The 23,225-nt window shown below is 35.2% G+C and overlaps 1 protein-coding gene across 4 annotated transcripts in view; it reads right to left on the bottom strand.

Moving 5' to 3' along the window:
* LOC149773632 (uncharacterized) overlaps window positions 1–23,225 on the bottom strand; it is a 122,700-nt gene that overhangs the window by 73,309 nt on the left and 26,166 nt on the right. For all 4 annotated transcript variants that reach the window (XM_089946084.1, XM_089946085.1, XM_089946086.1 and 1 more), the window contains exon 3: window positions 13,657–13,716. In XM_089946084.1, the coding sequence (XP_089802210.1) occupies window positions 13,657–13,716 (60 nt within the window). The remainder of the gene's footprint in view (window positions 1–13,656; window positions 13,717–23,225) is intronic.

The raw sequence follows: 23,225 nt of genomic DNA, 5'->3' as shown, positions 1-23,225 counted from the left end.
TTGTCCTTGCCAACAGTGTCAATCAGGTTCTTCTGATATTGTGAGATGGCCATACTGGCCCTCAGATAGGCTACATTTTCATTCCCGAAAGCATATGAAGTCTTTTAGTGCAAAACTATGCTGATATAAAGACCATCTGCTCCAGGGCAATAACATGATCTTCAAGAAACTTCAGCAACTGTAAGAAAACTGAACAATACTGATAAATTCCATGCCCAAGATAAATACGGTTAAAATTATCTGGAAATAAACATGAAATATATGCAAGTAGTAATTTCTAACGTTTTCCTTCTTTCCACAAAAAAATTAAAGCTAAAATTAAAAGATTAAAAGACAAGAGGAAGCAAATTAAAACAGATTGATGAAATATAATGCAATTATATATGCTGAAAACAAAAACAACAAATATTTTGGAAAATGTAAAATATTCAGTGGTCATTTTTCAACATAAAATTTGGAAACATTAACTGCCAGCTTTGTGCATGATCGCACATTATGTCACACATTTCTTCAATCTGTAATAATCTGACATTTAATTTTATAAAGTCCATTTTCAAAAACAAAATACCGTGTGCATTGTATTTTAATATTAGCATTAACACAAACAACTATTAAATCTACTGTTACCATGTTAAAGACAGTTATTTACTCAAAACACTTCAGGACTGAGAAAGAAATATGTTCAATGAGTCTGTCAGACAAAAAATATTGCAGAAAAAGTAAGTTTCTTGTTTCCAATACTAAAAAAAACTTATCAAAGGAAACTGTGAAAATTCTTCTTCTTCTTCTTATTATTATTAATATTACTATTATCAAGCAGCCATCTCACTTAGCAGAAACCTCAAGGGTACACAGCAAGTAACAAGGATATCAATATTCACACAAGGCCACTAGCCCACTCCTGCCAACATTGATCAATTTTCTGAAGCCATAGCAACAGTAGTTGCTGGTTATCTCCCCTGTTCTATACTGCTGAGCTAATGTAGTGGGAAATCTATATCACTCGATAAAGCTGAAGCACATGAAACTTGTGGATAAGATGACCAGTCTTGTAAGCTGAACTTGAGATGAGCTGTACATTATGTTATTCATTCTTTTCTTAATCTATGAAAAGGTTGTTACCAAGCTAGATTTTGATTAAAATTTCTGACTGAAATATTATATCTAGATTTCATCTTTTTAATAATGATAATTTGCTTAATGTTTCAAGATCTTTCCTAGCACAAGCACATTAGTGTGTCTTTATCATTTGCATTTTGTTATTTGAAAGAATTTCCAGAAATGGTAGGATGAAATTGAAATGCAAAAGCTCACAAGTTATGCCAAATGCTAAATGCTGAAATGAAGATCAAATTTTACAATTTGAATATTTATTTTATGTATTCCACTGTCTGCATGTGTTCGAGATTCAGACTGTCAATGCCAATGTGTGAAAGCTTGCATGTAGCTTCCCATGGGTTGGTGGTTCTTACCCGGACTTGTCCAGGTTACTACTCCTTCGCCAGTCACTCTGGATGCCATGTATATCATGTGCTTAAAAATGGTGTTAAATCTACAAGAACATAAAATGCTGAGCCCTGTCATCTGAATCATATTATGCCTGTAAATGACATTTTAGGGGACTTGTATATCTTTTGGGATGGAATTCAGTAAGGCCATGAATGAGATCTACACATTACCCTTTAGCTACAACTGCCGCATCTAAGCGTCACCTTAGTGTGCAAGAGCCCTAAAAATGTCATACTCCAATCGAGAACAAGTTATTTTTCATACAAGCTATTAAAAAATTGAAGGAAATTCAAACAGGATTAAAAAAAGAAAATAACATTTTTCTAAAGCATTTAATTAATACACTTAAAAACAAACAAAATAGCAGGCAGATTTAGCAATGTCTATCACCATCAGCACACACACACACACACACACACACACACACACACACACACACACACACACATACATACATACATACACACACACATGTGCCAACTCTCACCTAAAATCACAACCATGCAGACACTGTGCAAGCCTCCGTCTCTAAAATCCATTAGACAGTGGAGTATGTTCCTAATTAGATGAAGTCTTTGCTGCTCTCAATGTTTTTAGTGGTGGGGATGTAAATGTTATTTGTGTTCATTTTTGTACTCATCTGAAACAGGATGGTAACTTCCCCAAAGATCTTTCTGAATTTTCTTGGAACAGAAATAATCTTTTCTATACCTCCACTGCTACGACGGTAAAATATGCCAGATTATGTTGCTTTGTCAACAGATGTCATACACTCCAGAATGACTAATGTTGATACTGTGCTTGCAGTGTGGAAAAAATAAAATACTCCCCTCCCCCCACTGCACTTTACAACATCAACATCATTAGTTACAGTATTGCTGAACTTTGCTATTTTCAGGTGGTTCATCCTTGCCTGAATCAGAGCTGTACTTGCCTTCAAAAATGAAATCACACTTGTACAATTTTGACCGCTGAAAAAATCAAGTTTTGCAATATTAATATGGAGTGAAATCTGAGTTCAAAGAAACAATGCAGCTTAACACAAACGTGTAAATAATTCAGAACAAAGATGGCTTCAATGTTCTCATTCAAGGCAATGACAAGTAGAAAATGTTGTTCTTTGATTTAGCAATAACTTCAAATGAATTAGGGGGCCCCAGGTGGCCGAGTGGTCTAAAGCGCTCTCAGTTACGGATCACTGACATCTCACCTCTGTCTGCATGGATTCGAGTCTCGGATTCGGCTAATGTGGGTGTGTGAGAAAGCTTGCCAGTAGCTTCTCGTGGGTAGGTGGTTCTTTCCAGGGTTTTCCCGGGTTCTTCCTCCACCATTAATACTGACCGCCATGTATAGCCTATTGTGAGCTGAAAAATGGCATTAAACCCTACAACAACAACAACAATAAATGAATTAGGTTGTTCCACTGAATTAAACTATGCAAATTAGCCTAATGGGCTCTCCTGCAAGTCTTCCAAGGGTTTAACATGGCTTCACCCTAGTTCTTCTCAGCCAATCAAGTAATCTATGAAATGGTGGTTACTTAGGTGTGACCACCTTACCTTTCATTGCCCCTATGATGATCAGCTTATATAAAATGCCCCCAGGATTGTTTTACCTAGGTTCTAAACTGGACAGTTTACTGTTAATACAGACTGTGCTAGGGACATATATGTAGTGGTAACAAAAGTACACATTTACCAAACTTACTGCATTTTAAGAGTAAATAATAGTGTTTTACACATGACAGGCATAGTAACCATGCCCATTTAATTGCAGATCAGCAGCAGCTCAGTTGGTGAAGGATAAGACTCACAATACCAGGGTTGCAAAATACCCACCCAGGCCAATTTCAGTCAGCTGCCTCGGTATCCTTAGGAATAGCACTTAGCTCCCATTCCCTGTACATGACGGCAAATGTTGCACTCAAAATGCCATTAAAAAATATAAAGATCAACCATTTAAAAATATAAAGATCAACCAATCATCACGTAAAGAATGTAAGATCAACCAATCATCACGTAAGTGAATGTAAGATCAACCAAACATCATGTGAGTGAATGTAAGATCAACCAAACATCACACGTGAATGAAGAGCAACCAAACATACAAGTGAATATAAGCAAGATCATCCAAAACATCATGTGAATGAATACAAGTCACACATGCCAGGATGTTTTCTGCCAAATTTGGTCAAAGTCTTAGAGAAACTGTCATTGAAATCTGACATTTGCAAAAGTCTGAAAGCTCTTCAAGTCAGGATGTTACATATGCTGAGAGAGTAAATATGTAAATTCTGAATTTATTTTGTGGATTCAAAACAAGTCCTATAATGGTATGTAGGAGTATGTGAAAGTGGAAATATATAGATAACAGACACTAAAAAGCATGCTGCTTTTTTTATTCATTGAAATCAAAAGAAATAAAAAGGTAATGACATTAACATAACCATATTTCTAATATCAGTTTCTGCAGTCACCCATGATGATGCTCTTGTCTTAAGCCTAGCAACCAGCCTCATAAGTCACAGTAGCTGATACAAAAATACTGGACAGCAATGAAGCTGCACAACAGTTGTATTAACCAAAAGGTTAACATGATGGTCTTGATTTGGCTAAAACTGGCATCAGTACTAGTGATACAGTCTTCATGGTTATTCTTACCCCCCCCCCCCCAAAAAAGAATCCACTGTACATGATGCATTTATTTACCGAAACCATGTACATAATTTAGAATTTCAACTTATCTGCATATGATTGCTAAAGAAATATAATGGATAAGAATTATAATTTGACAAAAAATTCTTAGTAAACTGAAGGTAAAGGTGCTAAACAACTTCAAACGTTAAACATGTAAACAATGAACAAAATTCTGATTTCCTTCTTAGGTATCAGTGCAGGAAGTTATGCCAGTTTGTATTATGCATTTTCTCTGTCCAGGGAACACAAATCAAAGTATTCCATATAACACTGCATGATTTGTCCATGGCTGTTGTCAGATCATAAGCTTCATGGAAATTCAATTAGTGTACATGTGCACAATATGGTCTCTACGAGATGCTATATATTACATGGGGCTGTCTCAAGAAAACACATCCATATATAAATAATACAACAAATATTCAAGGAATAAATCTAAATATTTGCCTAAGAAAAGAGGATTTTTATCTGAATGTCTGTTTCAACACCACTGATAATCCCCCCTTTTATAGTCACTGGCAAATAACAATATTCCTTCAAAAACATTGAAATCTGAATTGAAATCAGTTTTACTTCATATCTTAATGAGAACTTATTAAAAAAATAAGGAAAGCTTTTGAACGAAAATGTTCAAGCAACTGCCATTTTATTTCTACTGAATTATTACAGAGAAAGCAGTCTGCATCAAGGGAGGTAATCATCATGACTAATCATTTCCTTTACTGATTGAAATTTGAGTTCTCTCCCTTCATTTAGCTATTTATTCAAGTCCAAAAGGCCAATACAGTTTGACCTAGAAAAGTACCTATTATTAGAAACAAAAATTATCCTTAGTAACAGAGTAGACAGCATGCCATAGGCTTGAGAGGGATAAGTCTCTGCAAGCTAAATAAGGAGACCAGCTGTATTCCAAATATTCTGTCACACTACATTCAGCTGTAAATCAAGAAGGAACCACAAGTCTCTCGAAGGGACTGACACTCTAATGGCCATTTTCCCCCAGTAATCCAAGGCAAAACCATTTCTTCTTTTAAAATGAAAACTGTTGAAAACCATTTTCATACATGCCCAAGCAGACATTTTAAGGACTCTTGTGGTGAACACCCTATGTCAATGCACCTTTCCATTCAGGAAGAAATATAAGAAATATCTTCACGATGGACACTGTGGAGGCCGTAATGATGTCCGATCAACATAATTTTCATTTAAGACCACCTAGACATTACAACAAATCTATTAGTGAATACTGCATGTTGATATGGCTATCCATTCAGAAGAAGCAGTGGAAAAATCTTCAAGATGGATCCAGTGGACGTACCAGCGTCACCTTTCATTTCTGATCAACCAGACATAATATTAAGTCTTGCAAGGAAAGCCCATGTTGATATGACTTCCCATTCAGGAAGACTAACTATTACACCACTCCCTTGATAACTCGCAAACCTAGTAATAATGCGGGGTCAGGCGTGGATACCATTTTTTTAAACCAGAAAAAGCCCCCAAAACTGATCCATATTTGTTGAACTTAAGAAAACTGTGATCAAAATTGGTAACAGAAACTTTGATGTATCGCTCGTTTTATTGTTGAAAACGCTAGAGAGGACCTGAAAATTGTAATCAACACTATGAAATATCAAATTTAAACATAAGTCATACAATTTTTTTACATTTTCTTTCCAAATGACATTCCTAGTACACCACAATTAACATTATGTAAGGAAATTTCTATCAATGAAAATGTCACTTACATTGAGTGTAGGCGGTACTTTAACAAATAAATACAAATTAAATTTTAAAAAATTCAATTGAAATTTGAGTTCTAGTTCTACGTTTTAGTTCCTTTTAAGTGTAATCGTCAGAAATGCAACGTGTCCTCTTGAAATTAAACGTAAAATGCATCAATGTACTGTAACAGGTATGTCCGCGAGCATTTCTCAAAGAACCTAATAAGTGCCGACCGTGTTTTGATAACTGACTCACAATGTCAAGTTTCCGTTACTGAAAGAGGTGTTGACTAAAGTACAGTAACACTAAGATTAATAATATATCATTGTCTTTAAAAGTTGACAATTACAGGAAATGGGCTAAACAATGTCATGTTAAGAGTTTTAGGCTTCACACATGTCGAGTTCTTCTTTTTGATGCATACAACCAGACGTAATTGTCAAGATCATAACAATGGTCAGCATAGGCTAAAATTAGATTTTGTGCATGAACACACACACACACACATAAATTGAACAAAACAGGGTACCAGACAAAAACCGAAAAATCACATGGCAACACATTTATCACTTGATTTATGAAGGCATGCTTTAATTTAGGTTTGTTGCCAACGTTCTTTAATTAAAGGTCGTTGGCTTGCTTTGATGAAAGTTCATGTGTTATTGATGGCGCCACTAAAGTCACTCTTTCAAGGATCAAACAAATGCCTGTTTGTTAATTGCTGCGGCAAAAAAAATTAATTTTAAAACATTGATGGAGACAGAATTTCTTTTTATTTACTTAGTATATATACAGAATGATCGATGCTTCAAAGGTAATCAGTTTTCTTTGAAATTTCAATATAACTATATTTTCTGGTATTGTAAAGTGTCTAATTTTGAATAAGTATTGAACCTTAAGGTTGAATGTATTGAGCATTAAAATTGCATTTAAGCCAGAAAAGTCTTTGTGAAGGGTCACTCTGACCTGTCTTCTCCCTCCCCAATCTAAGTGTTAAACTTGAAAGGCCAACATCTACGACTCATTGAGATTTGACCCGGGCATCGCAACACTGTCCTGAGAAAGTAAACATCTGAGCTACCAACCATAGCCGTTTCATAGGAACCCATGTCAAATAATCCCTTTCACAGGGAAGTTGATTGCAACGTAGTTCAGAGATTCTAGGCTATCCAAATTCTAACGAAAGATATGATCCACTGCATATGATTGGTCAGAGTAAATTAAAGCGTAATGTGAATTTAAAATGATGACCTTGGTCAAAATTCTTTAGTCGGAAATTTCCAGAGAGGAAAAGTTTGGCTCTGAGGTCACCTTAAAGAAATAGTGCTTCCCTCATTAAACAAGAAAAGGGGACCAAGTGGATGTCTTGTAAGAAAAGACATGTTTTAGTGCTAGGATGCACAATTTCTCAAAGAACTGCATTGGGATACGCAATTTTCAATTTTCACGTAATTTTCTATTTTTGTTTGCTTGTCTTATGCAAATGTGCTTGATATGACTAGGATCCATATTATGTATCGTTTATTCAATTTCATGGAAATCTGTTGATGCCAGAGTTGTTATGCAATTTATCTGTTCAATTTTACAGTTATTAGTTCACTGATAGAATTGATGGATTGGTTGTGATCCAAATGTTCATATATGTAGGATTTCAGAGGGCTATATGAAATAACTTCTTTGTCTGTTAGGACAATGCTGATTATCTTGAGTTAATGATAACTGCATATTTATATATGATTTTGTAATGTTTAAATAATCTTGTAGGTTAGGAATTGCTGTGAGCTAGAATTTTGTGAATCTTCAGACCTGCCAATCCCAACGACTCATTAAGGCAGTCGATTTTTTCCTGTAAGATTTACCAGTTTGTAGCAGTGTGTAAAAACAAAATATCAAAAACTGCTATTGTAAAGCTGGAAAACGTAATTAACCCTTTACCTCATAGAGCATAGTGACAAAGTGCAGCTCGCTATAAATAGAACACATGTTACCTAGTCGACCGCATATGCATAGCTTGCCTGTGAACTATTAAGCAATGTAGTGTATGTTACATTTAACAGCAATTTTAACCATTTTACATTTTTGGTACACATCTATTATATGTGGAACAATTTAAGAGTAAAGTCCGATTGTTATAGCTGTGTAATTATTTATCACGGAAGAATTTATGTGCTTTAAAATCTAGAGAGAACTCGTTCACCGTCATGTCAGTGAGGCCGTGTGACCAACCGTAGCTGCCATTTCTCATACTCGAAATTTACAAGTTTTTCGTCTGTGTCTACATCACTAAGTCATCTAAATTTGATAATTTATAAAAACTAATTGCAGCCTATATCAATATCAGAGCCTTTACCAAGGTTATTGAATCTTTCATAGTTGTGATTCTAATCATGAAAACTTCGTAAGTACTGAATGAAATCCACGACCGCCATTTTTGAGAGTGGAGATTATGACCCAGTTACTTTAAATAGCAGATATCGACCAGTACATGAACAGTGACCACGTGAACTGACGTAATTGTCATTCACAGAAATGAATGTAGTATCTAATAAGGGGTTTTCCCCAAAGGTGGCGCTACGAAAACTTGCTTAAAATGGCTGATGTTTACAGCAGACGTCAAAAGGCGCTTCCATGGGACTTTTGTAGAAGCGTCAAAAGTCGCTTTGATGTGACTTTCGTAGAGGCGTCCAAAGACGGTTGTATGAGGTAAAGGGTTAAAAGTTTGAGCCAGCGATGATAAACATTATTTTCAAACGAAAAGTTTGTAAAGTACGCATAGACTTTATTTACAAGTACAGTTGTACAAACTTTAGTTCCAAATCTTATGCAACTCGATGGCCTGTTACTATCTCTCAACTTCATGTAATTCTTGGACATTCTTTTTTCATTTCACATGACAATGGCAACCATATCTCCCGCCACGAGGCGTACTCAAATTCGCATGTGATGTCCGATAATCGTAATTGTGTCCTCTCCAGCTTTTCTTCACAAGAATCTGAATATTCCTTTTTATTCTTCTGTGTTGATTATTAACACTTTTTAGAAGTTTATTTTCCCTTTCGTCTTAAACTTGCATTGCTTTCTGGATGCCATTTAAAATAATTCTATAATCAACAGTTTGATCATGCAGACGCTTTGCATGAACAAATAGGTTCAGTTTAATGCATTTGGGGTGCTGCTTTAAAGTTAGTCTGGTTCCTTGACTTGTTTCACTAATCCTAATATGAAACCCAGATCCATATCAAACACAGATGAATCAATTATCCAGATTTTTTGGCAACTACCATTTTTCCATAGTTTTTGCTTGTGAGCCATAAGTCCATATTTTAAGGGTAATTTTCACAAGACTTATGGCAAAATCATGAGAGTTGACAGGTCTGAATTTTATGCATTAGTAATCGAGAATGTAGTAGCATAGGTAAAAGAGATACGGTAATGTTAGATTCACTGCTTGTGTATTAATTTAGGGTCGGTCGCTGTGAAGTGAGAGTGATGATTTATCAAATTAGGTTCTTGCCTTCAAAGGTAGTTGATTGTAGCTAGTCAGGTAGTATGGGTATTTGGGTTATATTACTAAGGCCAGACATCAGCATAAGTGGATTATGATATAACAATGCTGTGTTAGGGTGGTTTGTCAATATAAACAAAGGTTTTGTTTATACAACAATAGATTCCAGTGCAATTTTATATCCAATTATGTCTTCCTGTCATGATGCCTTCAAATTTCTCAACTCCAAACCCAAGACCGTATACACCATTTTTAACAGCCAAAAATGTTGATGCCAAAAAGATTGCCAGATGGTATATTTTGAATCCAATAAGAATAAGAAAAAAATCACAATCTGCAATATTGCCGAAGCCCAGCGCAATTCCTGTTATTACACTTATACTTCTCAGGGGGTTGGCATATATGAACTTACACCAAAACAGTTCAGGTTCACATTTAACATAATTTCCCTTTTGATTGGGTACCCATGTAACCTATCATAAAGAAATTCAGGTACCCGGTTGACTTCTTCTAAAAATTTTACATCTCTCTCTCTCTATCAATCGATCGATGTCTGACTTCAAAGAAACAATGCTGCTGACTATGAAGTAGCCAATAATCTCACACAAAGATGGCTTAAACATCACGCTTCAAGGCAATGAAGAGTAATAAATTCTGTTTCTTCAACATGCACATCTCTCAATTACCTAATTTAAATGATTTGGGCTGTTCCACTTTCCACATTTTACCTGTGCTAACTGGCCTAGTGGGCTCTCCCACAAAGGATTCTTAACATCACCGTAGCTATTGTCAGTTAAGTACATAATCTGTGTAATGGTGGTTGTTCATTTCCAACGGACTAATCTTGCCATCACCCCTACAATAATCAACTGTGTAAAATGCAGCAAGTTTCTGACTCAACATTCATGTTTCTTGCAGTAAGACATGTTCTGGTATGTATTCTCATCTTTACCACAAAGTGCAAGCCATTCAGAAAGTTTGGTACCTGGCAGGCATAGAGTTGATTACAGGTGCTCCATTACAATTCGGAAACCATAATTATGATTATAATTATAGTACAAGTCAAACGGGTAATGTAGGCATTCAACTTCGACTATTTCAGTAATGGGTGTCATTTTTTAGAATTTGATTTTACATACCTTTAATGGCAAGTATTCACTTCCATTTTTGTATTAGTATACATCCATATTTCTTTGGAAGGTCATTATTTAGACACCCCCGAGAGGTGCATATGGCAAAATCAATGTTAAAGAGCATCAGCATTTTTGGATGAAATGAACCTAAAGGTACGATCCAGTAAAATCCGGATTGAATGTCGCATGCTGTGATGTCACAATGGAAGCTACGCATATTGATAAATTCTTACTACTGTCGAATGTGATGATTCCACTCGACGCATCTTTATTTTCACCTAAGTTTAGTATATGGCCACCATTGTAAAAGTCGACAGCTATAAATTTTTTAAAAGTTTCTTGGTGACAGTTAAGGTGCAGAGTATTCAATAATCAGGACAAAAATAGACATTGGTTAAAGAAAATTAGTGTTAAATTTTAAATGAATAATTTATATTTAATTTTATATTTAATTTAAAATTAGTAAATGCACACACATGACCTGTACTATACAAGGGGATGAATATAATTATGCTTGCTTAGTATTTGCTTTTTATCATTTTTTGTTCCAGGCAGATATACATTTTATAACTGTAAATCAAATAATTTTAACTATGTAAATATATGCTGACAATCATGTACAAATAAATTAACATGCCAAATGAATCCTACTTAGCACTGTTTACATCACATTCACGTCAACAATTTTACTTGTTATAAGGAATAAACATTAAACATTCTGAGTTTGCATCTGTCAGGATACATCTTTCTGCTGTGAGGATTTTGCTGTAACAAAGGACAGGCATTCAACTGGAGCACTTTATGCAGGAATCTATAGGCAGAAGCAAGCAATCTTGGACAATGTAGGGTCGTGGTCTTGTCCTTTTGTTCATTGAAATTTTTATTATTCTTATAATTATTATGACAATCAGCAACAACAAAAAAACACTGTGATTACACTGCCAATGAGAGATTGAACACAGCTAGGGGCCGTCCATTTAGTAACAGGGCTTGAAATTAGTGGTAGTCCGCTAGTCCGAGGCTAGCAGATTTCCTGTCGGACTAGTAACTTTAATGTTAATAGTCCGATGGGCTAGTTAAGTTTTACCCTCATTTGTGCTTCAGAGACCCCCAAATTTGTAATCTGACCCCCAGTTTTGATACCAAAGTTTGTTTTTTACTCAGTCTGACCCCGTGTTTTGACACCAAGGAGATTTTTTACTCTCAGTCTTGCACCCCTAGGGGAGACACTGAATTAATGAAAAAGTGACGTGGTATCACACTTTATTCACTCGACTACAGAAACAAACTACAAAGCAGTATACCACACAAAAGAACATGGCAAAAATTATTCAAAGAAATTAGTTTGCATGTTTTTTTTGTTTAAGGTTCTTTTTTTTGCTCGATACCCAAACACTCCCCCAGTCACAAACTGGAAACTACATATTTTACATTTCCAATGAAATAATTATAAGAATTAGGTCAATTTATTATGATTACTTTATTGACACATCCTTTCCATACAACTACTTTTCTATGATGATAAGAATAGTTTTTATATTTTTCCCTTACAAGAACGAACAAATAATTGAATACATGTGGAGATATCCAAGCAGAATGCCGTACATTTGTTGGGAATTAAAATCTGTGAGCATGGGCATCTAAGATTTGAAAATTTTCTGCCTTATTATTAATTTCAACAATACATTGAGGTTCGATTAATTAGGAACAATTACCAAACTTATGACTTATGATACAGTAATTGGAGCTGTTAAATACAACGTGCCGAGTGTCAGATGGCTAATATTGTTTAACAGTGTTTACAACAGCCACTGCTTTGATCATGCAGAACATCTGCTGAAGTTAAGTCTTTGTTAGGGAGAGGCCATTTAACTGTGGGAGGGGGCAAAGACACGAGTTTTGAAATCAGACTTTCTTATATAAATGACACTGTGCCATTCCTTTCTTGCTTTAAATAATTCGCGTCAGATATACTTTAACATCTCGTATTTCAAAACAAGGCACAATTCCCTCCTTATAAGACAGGCAAAATGAGGCATTTGATATGTGTTCAGCCACTGGAAAAAAGCAAAAGTTGAATGAGAATGATGAGGAATGATTCTTATGATAGGGAAAAGCATAATGGAAAATTTCAGAAGAAATGGACAAAAGACAGGGAATGGTTAAATTATGACGAGGAGAGGAAGGTTATGTGGTGTAACTGGTATACATAATTCGCAAAAACAAACACAAAGAAAACATACAGTTTTGTTGCGGGTTGTTATTACTTTAAAATTGAATCGATAAACGTACATGAAAGTTGTGTGACATTGGTTTTGTGAAGAGGACTAGTAAAGATTTGGCAGGACTAGTAAATTTCTCAATTTACTAGTCCTTCTGGCTACAAAGAAATTTCTGTTAAATTCGAGCCCTGAGAATGTATGCAAAAATCTGGCAAAGCTTGATCCCTTACCCCCCTGTAGACATGCATAATTTTTTACACACACCCCCAACTGCATACGTACGCTTGATGCACACACACAGGAATTCTATAGAACGACCTATATTTAATCCACACAGAAACCATAAAGGATTAATAATATTTATGTGTTTAATAAAACTGATAGTCCATTGAAGCTGAATGTCTTGCTACATCAAAGACATAAGCTGTGTAACTTTAAACAGTTTGTCTAGTGTCCACTCAAATTAAAATGCTGACTGAAACCAGTCGAACTGGTTATGTATCAGACAAATTATTAACGATGTTTCACACCACCATCACCCGTTTCCCATGCGGACGTACATTATCAGTAGACCCCCCCCCCCATATGTAAGTGTATTTATTTGGGTTACCCCCCCTCCATACATACATATTGAATGGATAGCCCCCTACAGCTCAAACCGTAATCTATTACAATCAATTATGATTACTAATGTAATCGAACCCATGCTTGGTAGATGGCGTTGGTGGATAACTCCAGTTAAAGTGCGGAAACAAAACAAAACTGTCACAACATAACATCAATATTCTCTATCTTATGCCAGTCATATAAAAACATGATAGCATGTCAAGTGGTTTACATTATTCCATTTAGAAATTTTTACATACCTGTCCACCAAATTCTGAGTCCTCTGCTGAATTTTTACCATGACCCCAACTCCCAGATTCCTGAAAATTAAGCAGTATTGTGGTCATCAGGATTTCAATATTTAAACAAAATCAACATAATAAAAGAAACATTAAGAATTTTCCTTTCAAAGATATAACTTTCTTTTACTTGCCTCAAATTTTATATAAAAAAAACAAGCAAAAAATGTTTGGACTTGTATCAAAATGATAAAATTTGGTCAAGCAGACAATTTCTATTTAGAGAAGTCTCAATGTGCATTTCATAGCCTTGACTGGTGCTATTATTTCCAAGCAGTCACCAAGGTTTGCTCTTAACAAGAGGTCCAAGTGGCTCTGAGACTGCTTGCCACATCTGCCAAGAGATGGTCAAGGAATCTCATGTACAGTTATCTAATTTATCAGACAAGGGCTGCCCTATAGAATTTTCTTTTCAAGATGTGCTTAGTATTTAATTCTGATCACACATTATTAAGTAATATTTTCTTCACTCCCTGCAACAGAGTCTTCATCTAGAGCCCACCCAATTACCTCTCGAGGTTTCAAGTCTTTCTCTCTTATGGTGTAGATGTTGCATGACTTGTTTGAAGATATTTCTCTTATAATGTACATCAGAGGTGAATGGTATTATCAGTATACTAGTTTACCGCTGTATTTATTTCTGGTGGTATATACAATGGTACTATTTCACTGTAACGTTACTTCAGACCTGCCAACCCTGATGAGTCCATCTCAGTAAGGCAGTTGATTTTTTTTCTCTAAGTCTGACCAGTTTTCAGTAAGGTGTAACATAATACCATAAACTGTTATTGTAAAGCTGGAAAACATAATTAAAAGTTCGGTATTCGGAACGTGCAGCGACGATAAACATTATGTTCAACTGAAAAGTTTATAAAGTACGCATAGACTTTATTTACCACTACTGTAGTACAGTTGCACAAATTTTAGTTCCAAACACTATGGAGCTCAATGGCTTGTTACTATCTCTCAACTTGATGTAAATCTTGGGAGTTCATTTTTCCATTCCACATGATGACGGCAATCATATTTCCCACCATGAGTCATATTCAAATTGGCATGTGATGTCCAATAAACATAATTGTGTCCCTTCCAGCTTACATTCACAAGAATCTGAATATTCCTTTTTATTTTTCTGTGTTGATTATTAATACTTTTCAAGAGGCTTATTTCCCCTTTTGTCTTAAACATGCATCGCCTGCTGGATTCCATTTTAAAAAAACTTCTATGATCAACAGTTTGATCATGCAGACGCTTCGCATAAACAAATAGCTGCAGTTTAAAGTGTCTGATGTGCTGCTGTAAAGTTAGTCCTTGTTTCCTGACAAATTTCACTACTTCTAATATGAAACCCCAATCCAAATCAAACAATGATGAAAAATTTTCCGGATTTTTCGGCAACAATCACTTTTCATAGTTTTTGCTTGTATGCTGTAAGTCCATATTTTATGGGTAAATTTCATAAGACTTACAGCAAAATCATAAGAGCTGGCAGGTCTGGTACTTCAGCAGTTTCCAGCAGTAAGTAATGTACTGAAATTCCACAGTAATCTTGTTACAAATTTAATAATATTAAATACATGTCTTCATTTTTCATGACATATTGAATCCAGTCTTTTTTCCCTTCAAAATAGCTGTATTTGTCACAAATTAATTCAAATATTACAAATGTAATTATATGCATCAACCTACCAACATGGTGGCTGATTTTAATGTTTTGTGAAAGATATTCAGACCAAATCCAAGTTTTAGAAACATTCTGTAATTTTTCTGAAATGTACTAGCTGTTATTGTGTTGTACACGTGTCCTTTTTGTAAGTAGTTGTTGTTGTTGCAGGGTTTATCACCATTTTGCAGCACAAGCTAGGCTATACATGGCGGCCAGTATAAATGGTGGAAGAACCCAGGAAAAACCCCAAAAGAACCACTGACCCATGAGAAGCTACTGGCATGTTTTCTCACATACCCACTTTGGTCAAACATGAGACTCGAACCCATGCACACAGAGGTGATATAGCAATGATCCATAATGGTAAGAGCTTTAGACCACTCGGCCATTCAGGTCCCTGTTCTCTTGTAAGAACAAGAATCATCTTTAGGTTTTCAGGAGGAGTTGTTTTCTGTAAAAAATTTATTTAATTTCTCATATGTTTACTGGCTCTCTCTGATAAACCTTTTGCCCCTGAGTGTTAACATCCCTGTAAAACTTTCCTTGCCAATTACATATCAATAGTGTAGCTAGTAAATTGTAGCTTTCAGTGTCAACACTTCATATTTTTACTGATAAACTCTGTAATATCAGCGCAACAGTGTCTTTTACAGGGTGTCAGCTATAATATAAGCTTAATCACACCAATTTAGATACAGTTTTCAGATAACAACTTGTGTTACAAGTAACGCATACATAGCATATTCATCATTGCATTTATTGGGGTTTTTTCATACTGTGATAGGAAATGTTTACTTTGTATAACATGCACAAATATTACTCTAGAAATCTTAAAAATTAAAGGTTTGAAAGGAAACAAAATAATTTGTGCTCATTATTTTGTTCCCACGTAGCAATATAATGCAGTTCAGCTAAGTAAAGTTAGGATTTGTATTCTGTACAATGAAATGGCTTTAAATGCCAGTTTATAGGAAAACATTAAGATTTGTTTCGTGTGACTCATTTTGTGGTTTTTGTACATGATCATCTTTTTTGACATGTTTTGGAAAGTCTTGAAAGAGAAACATCTTCAGATTTGAAAAATGCACGTTTTATAATCCAAAATGTTCTTTAATTCCGTTCAGTAATGGTCATATGTTAACCTTGAAAAAATTAATTTCATCCTGGAAAAGACCTGGAAATTTATATTTAGAAAAGTATGTGAACCATCCAACTAGTCCTGAATCATCTAGTATGCATTTTGGCACATCATATACCAATTAAGCCATCGATAGGAGGAGTCCTAAATGATCTAGTATGTATTTTGGTGTATCATATACTGATTCAACCATAGTCATGACGAGTCCTGAATCATCTAGTATGCATTTTGGTGTATCATATACCAATTCAACTGCTAATAGGATGAGTCCTAAATCATCTAGTATGCATTTTGGTGTATCATATACCTTTTCAACCATAGTCACGACAAGTCCTGAATCATCTAATATGCATTTTGATGTATCATATTCCAATTAAGCTTTTGATAGGACGAGTCCTAAATCATCTAGTATGTATTTTGATATATCATATACCTTTTCAACCATAGTCATGACAAGTCCTGAATCATCTAGCATGCGTTTTGGTGTATCATATACCAATTCAGCTTTTGATAGGATGAGTCCTAAATCATCTAGTATGTATTTTGATGTATCATATAATCTTTTCAACCATAGTCATGACGAGTCCTAAATCATCTAGTATGCATTTTGGTGTATCATGTACCAATTCAGCCATCGATAGGACAAGTCCTAAAGAAATTAAAGTTAAAATCATTTGTCGGTAAAGTTGGGTTCAGTCATTATGTAGAGAGATGGTTTAGAAAACTTCCGATAGTGACTTTAACATTCTATTCCTTGTCTATTGAGTGTTCGTGTGATGTGAAAGGTAACCAAGTCATTAACTTTAATAGAGGACCTGTTTAAGCAGATTGGGACTGTTGCCAGTTCTGTCAGCTCTTTGATTACTACAAAAAATAACATTATGCTTTTCAATACAGTATCCATATATACATGCTGGAAGAGTTAGCTCCCATTATTTATGAAGGGAGCTCTCCACTGAAGAGGTTTATTTTCCCCACTGATATTGTCAAGTTGAATAACATTCATGTGAAGGTCCATTATTCTGAGCATGGTTTAGCCAGTAAGGACAATTGTTAAAAAGGCACTTGACATAAAGGTTGGCTTTGACAATGATGATCTTCTGTGCAGATTTTTGCTGCCTTTCCACGATATGTGGTGTATTGGAATTTGCCAACTTGACATTTTTGCAAGTCTTGACCAGAATGAGGGGTATGTGCTTGGCTATTGCATTTAACAGTTTTCTCATTTAGAGAGGGACCCCTGATCAGTTGTCACTTTATATTATTTAAAAATAAATTGAAGAATGGTGACAGCTGCAAAATCATTTGCTTAAACATGTTAACTCCATTAGTTGTAACCATTGGTCAAAAAAAATGTGCCAACTCCCAGACTGATCTAGCAGAGATGACTGCCCCAGAGGCCATTGAGTAACAATGTCTTCAGCTAGGTCTAGTTTAACACATTAACCCCTGGAGGTTTTTGTCATTATTGCCTGAAATTCGAGTAGGGAACACATTTTGAAAGCTATTTCTGAATACATCCTAACACATCAACTTGCAGGTGATTTTCAAATAACCTAATAATGCCTAGTTGTGTTAGAAATATTGTTTTTCATTGGCTATTTATCTCGCACATGAGCAGAAGGGTAGAAGTTGCAGCTCTTTTTTCTTTTTTTTTTTTTGCTTAACCGATTAGGCTACGATCCTATCTGTAGGCGTGATGAGGCTGTACCCTATTTCCGAGCTCTGCAGCATCAAGGTCATTTAAGAAACACAAACGTGGGTGGTATTACAAAAAAGTAGTCTGATATAGCTCTAAAATGATACCAAATAATCTGTACATTCTGGTTGCACTACAAAATACAGAGGGAAGAACCTCATTTTTTGGACCCGTTTTTTTTTAAATCTCACCCAAAATTTGCTCGTGGTCGGAATGCGATTTTGTGTCTGGATTTTAGACCTTTTGGCCTCAGTTCTAAGGCAGACCGGTCTGAACTGCACACAGACAGGTGATCCTTTGCAAACACTAGGATAAGGTGGGCATTTGGAATAAAGAGCGGTCTCCATACAAAAAAAAAGAACTCTCAACTTTTACCCTTCTGCTCATGCGCAAGCAAAATAACCAATGGAAAATGATGTTTCTAATACAACTAGGCATTAGTCTCATGGAAAATTTGAAATAGCCCCCCAAATGTCTTTCCGATGCACATTTCAGGTGAAAACGACAAAAACCTCTGGGGCCGAATCAGTTAACGGACCCATTATTTTCGTATCAAGACAACTCTTTATTCCAAATGCCCATCTTACCCTACTTTTTGCAAAGGTTCATCTGTCTGTTTGCAGTTCATACCAGTCTGCCTTAGATCTGAGACCAAAAAGTCTCAAATCTGGACACAAAATCGGATTCTGACCAGGCGAATTTTGGGTGGAAATAAATCGGGTCCAAAAAATGAAGTTTTTCCCTCTGTATTTTGTAGTGCAACTAGAACTTCCAGATTATTTGGTATCATTGTAGAGCTACATCTGTCTACCTGTCTATAATACACCCACTTTAGTGTATCATACATGACCTTGATGCTACAGAGCTTGGCAGTAGGTTACTATCTCCTGCCATATAAACTCATTCGCAGGGGTTAATGTGTTAAGAAAACAATTTCCAAGGTCTTAACTCATTCAGCCCTGATCCTGTCTGTACGCCTGATCCAGTTTCTGCATTCAGTGGCCAATTCCATCTCCAGTAGTGGTGAATGTGTGTTAGATACGACTCTGATTGGTTACAAATGGGTTTTTTCCAAGACTCAGACCAATGTTAAACCAATCAAAAATGATTTTACTTTCTTTAGTGCAAAAGTGAATTGTTCAAAAGCCAAGGGTTACTAATTGAGCAGTTTCACTACACCTGTTCTGTTCATGAAAAGTTGTAAATGATGGCGGATGTAAGAGTGATTTTTGATGACGAGGGAGAAAATGAGGAGTTTCTTGGGCTTAATCTCGAAACTATTGAGCAAGCAGACAAAAGATATGTTCGGCAGTTGGATGGATATATTGCGAGATTTAGATTCAGACACAGACGTTTCTGAGATATGAATCATCAGAAGAAGATGCTGATAGGGCTGATGACATAGTTCTAAAAATGTTGCACATAATTTTGCAAATAGTGTATAAATTAAGTTGTGAAAGACTTGGACAAATAGGAAAAAAATACATCACTGTGTAGACAAATTCATTTGGAATAACTGGTGAAAATTTCATGGAATTTAATTCGATATAAGAAGAGTAATTAAGGTAAGAGTGAGTGCATATGCTAGATGTTTTCAAAATTTTTCAAACAGGTATAAACTCTGGGGCAAAAGCAGATAGACACAGCTTAGTGCTTCTGGGGCATAGCAGGCGAGATACTGATAACAGTGCTGGGGCTGAATGAGTTAAAGACATAACGATCAAAATACTTGTAATTTCTGAGAAAATAATTATCCTATCAATTTCATGTATGTATTAGTCGATATAACATTGTTTAAATTTGCTAGGTCCTCTAGTAAGTGACTACCATATGACGCTTGGCCTACCGCACAGTGGCAGCAATTTCCAAATTTTCAATATGCAATTTCTCTGACTCCACATCCCAACCTAAATGTGCATGTGGTGGGAATATGTGGAGGAAATCCAGATTAGAAAACGGACTGCTATTCGTTTTAAGCCAACTCTGTTATCAAATTTGTCGAATCTGAGCTGAAATTAGTGACAAACTATTACACAGTGACATGTGTCTGGAAGCATTGGTTTCGGATCTTAAATGGAATGCTGGAAAAATGGGTAAATTGTCGTCCCTTGTATTAAACTAAAAGATGATACAAGCTGGTATCAATACAAGTTTAGGGAATGGTTTATCGACTTACAAGAAGACATTCAGTTCTTTATAGTACAGCAATTATAAATCTGAAGGTCTTCCGTCAAAATTTAAATCAACCCTTTTGTAAATGTTTCAGAAATGATGGATTTTGAACCAAAACGTCTTAAGGAGTTTAAGTTATTTGAAAAATCTTGTATGGGATTTTATTGGCACAGATAAATTCAAAGTTAAACATTTTTCCTTACAAGATATGATTCTAATATTTAGCTTTTATTGTTTTTTCATACTGTGATAGGAAATGTAACTTTGTATAACATGCATATGCATTGTTATATAATTATTTAGAATAAAAGGTTTGAAAGGAAACAAAACTAATTTATGTTCATTATGTTGTTTCCACGTAGCAACATAATGCAGGTCAGCATAGTTAGAATTTGTATTCTGTACATTGTAATGACCTTACATGCCCATTTCTAGGAATATAATCAAACCTGTTTCGTGTAAATACATTTTGTGGTTTTGTACAGGATCAATTTTTCTGACTTTGATGTTTTCGAGAGTCTAGAAAGAGAAAGATCCTTAGATTTAGAAAATGCATGTTTTACAATCTAAAATGTTCTTTAATTTCATTCAGTAATGGTCACATGTGAACCTTAAAAAACGTAGTTTCTTCCTGGAAATTTATCTTTAGAAAAGCGTGGGAACCATGCACAGTACGTACCATGGTATACAAATATATTAGTGACCCACAATTTAATTTTCTTGTGCAGGACCCTTGGATTTTGATATCTTTGTTTTACATTTCCAGCTCTCGGATTCAGCCAGTGTGGGTATGTGAGAAAGCTTGCCAGTAGCTTCTCGTGGGTCGGTGGTTCTTTCCGAGGTTTTCCTGGGTTTTTCCGCCACCATTAATACTGGCCGCCATGTATAGCCTATCGTGTGCTGAAAAATGGCGTTAAACCCCACAACAACAACATTTCCAGCTCTCACATTGCTGGAAAAAATATTTAGCTTAAATTTAAAGCAAACTAACACCATATTATAGCAATTATATTAATAATTTTTTTTAACAAAATTCATTCTCAAGGTGAAACACTTCCTACCCGAGTACAAAAAATCCCCAATAAAAGCAAAGTTTTAGAATCTTATCTTGTAACGAAAAGTTTAACCCTGAAATTATGTGTGCCAATAAAATCTCAAAAAAAGACTATTTTCAACCAACCTTCTTAAGACAATTTGGTTAAAAATTCCACCATTTAAAGACTGATGATTTACAAATGGGTTGATTTAAATTTTGACAAAAGACCTTCAAAATTATATACTGTGTAAGCAAGGACTGAATTTTCTGTAAAATCAACTTGTCTTCTTGTAGTTCAATAAACCAGTCCCCAAACCTGTATTGATGCATGGGCTCTTATCGTTTCTTAATATATAATAAAAGGGATGACAATTTCCCATGTCTCCTGCATTCTATTAAAGATCTGAAACCAGTGCTTCAAGCTACATGACACTGTGTCATAGTTTCGCACCAAAGTTCAGCTCAGAGATTCGAAAGTTTTCTAATCCGGGTTTCTGCCGAATATTCCAACCCCATTTTTTCAGATTTGGGTATTTTGGATGGCGTGTGGGTTCAGAGCAATTACATAACAAATTTGGAATCTGCCACCACTATAAGATAGCTTATCAGCGGGCCTATCAAATTTAAACTAGGTTATATCGTCTTATACCCGCATGAAATCAATAGGAAAATTATTTATTTTCTCAAAAATGGCAAGTATTATAATCGTTATGTCTTTAACCCACTGACAGACTAGCCGAAATTTAGCATAGATGAAACCTGACCCGGTACTCACCATTTACGTTAACAGTCACATTACTACACAAATCTCAAACAACGACACAAGTCCAATAGTCACATGATATCAACAACAAACTCCTTTTTAACGTTGTTGTACAAAATTTCAATTATATTAAATGAAAGTCTGATACCTTTTGTAAAAACCAGAAAGAACATATAATTCTCAAAATATTTATTTCGAGAACAGCTACAAGAAACTTGGCCAGTCTGATTTGTCAAGCAGAGTAGTCTGATTATCTGCTTTGTACGCTGTCTTTGTGAGACAGCACTTGTCAACGTGGTAATCACGTGATACAACAAAACTCCAGAAGATGGTCTTGGAATAAATATAGAGAATTTTGTGCTCTTTCATTTTTTGTATTTTTATTACAACCAGTATACAACTTTCATTTAATTTTTTTAATACAATATTTGAAAATGACTGAGATATGTATTTTTAACACAGTTCTAACAATTAGTACCATTTTTATAAGTCTTTGGTATGACTTGGCTGGGTTTCAAAACCATGACCTTTGCATCAAAGATGGATGCTCTAATCACTAAGGCCATCGAAGAGTAATCATTTAGGTATCATCCGATTTATGGTTGAATCAGCATATGATACATCAAAATGCACGCTAGATGATTTAGAGCTTGTCCAATTTATGGGTGAATCGATATATAATACATAAGAGTCAAATTAAATGATAATGCAAGTATAAATTTAAGGGCATATCAACAGAAATATGGTGCCCATTCAAAGACAAACCCCAACAAATAAATATCAAACCACAAGATAAAACAAAGCAAACTACGCAAAATTCTGTATTAAATTTTTTTACATGTAAATGCAAAAATTACATAAATCGTAAAATATGTAGTCCAAATTTGTTCTCTAATTAACAACCAAGTTATTACAATCATACAGGGAGTCCTCATCTACTTAGAGTAAATTGACTTTTCAAACTCTGCATAAAGACGAAAAAAATTGAGTTGGAAGCACCTGTTTGCAGTTACGTCAATTTAGAACAGCCCTTGCCCTTGCTAGAACTTTAACACA

The sequence above is a fragment of the Sinohyriopsis cumingii genome, unplaced genomic scaffold (assembly GCF_028554795.1).
Source record: "Sinohyriopsis cumingii isolate HCF-2022 unplaced genomic scaffold, ASM2855479v2 utg000622l, whole genome shotgun sequence".
Lineage (NCBI taxonomy): Eukaryota > Metazoa > Mollusca > Bivalvia > Unionida > Unionidae > Sinohyriopsis > Sinohyriopsis cumingii.
Note: the sequence above shows the minus strand (reverse complement) of the source record. Positions and strands in the feature narration are given on the sequence as shown.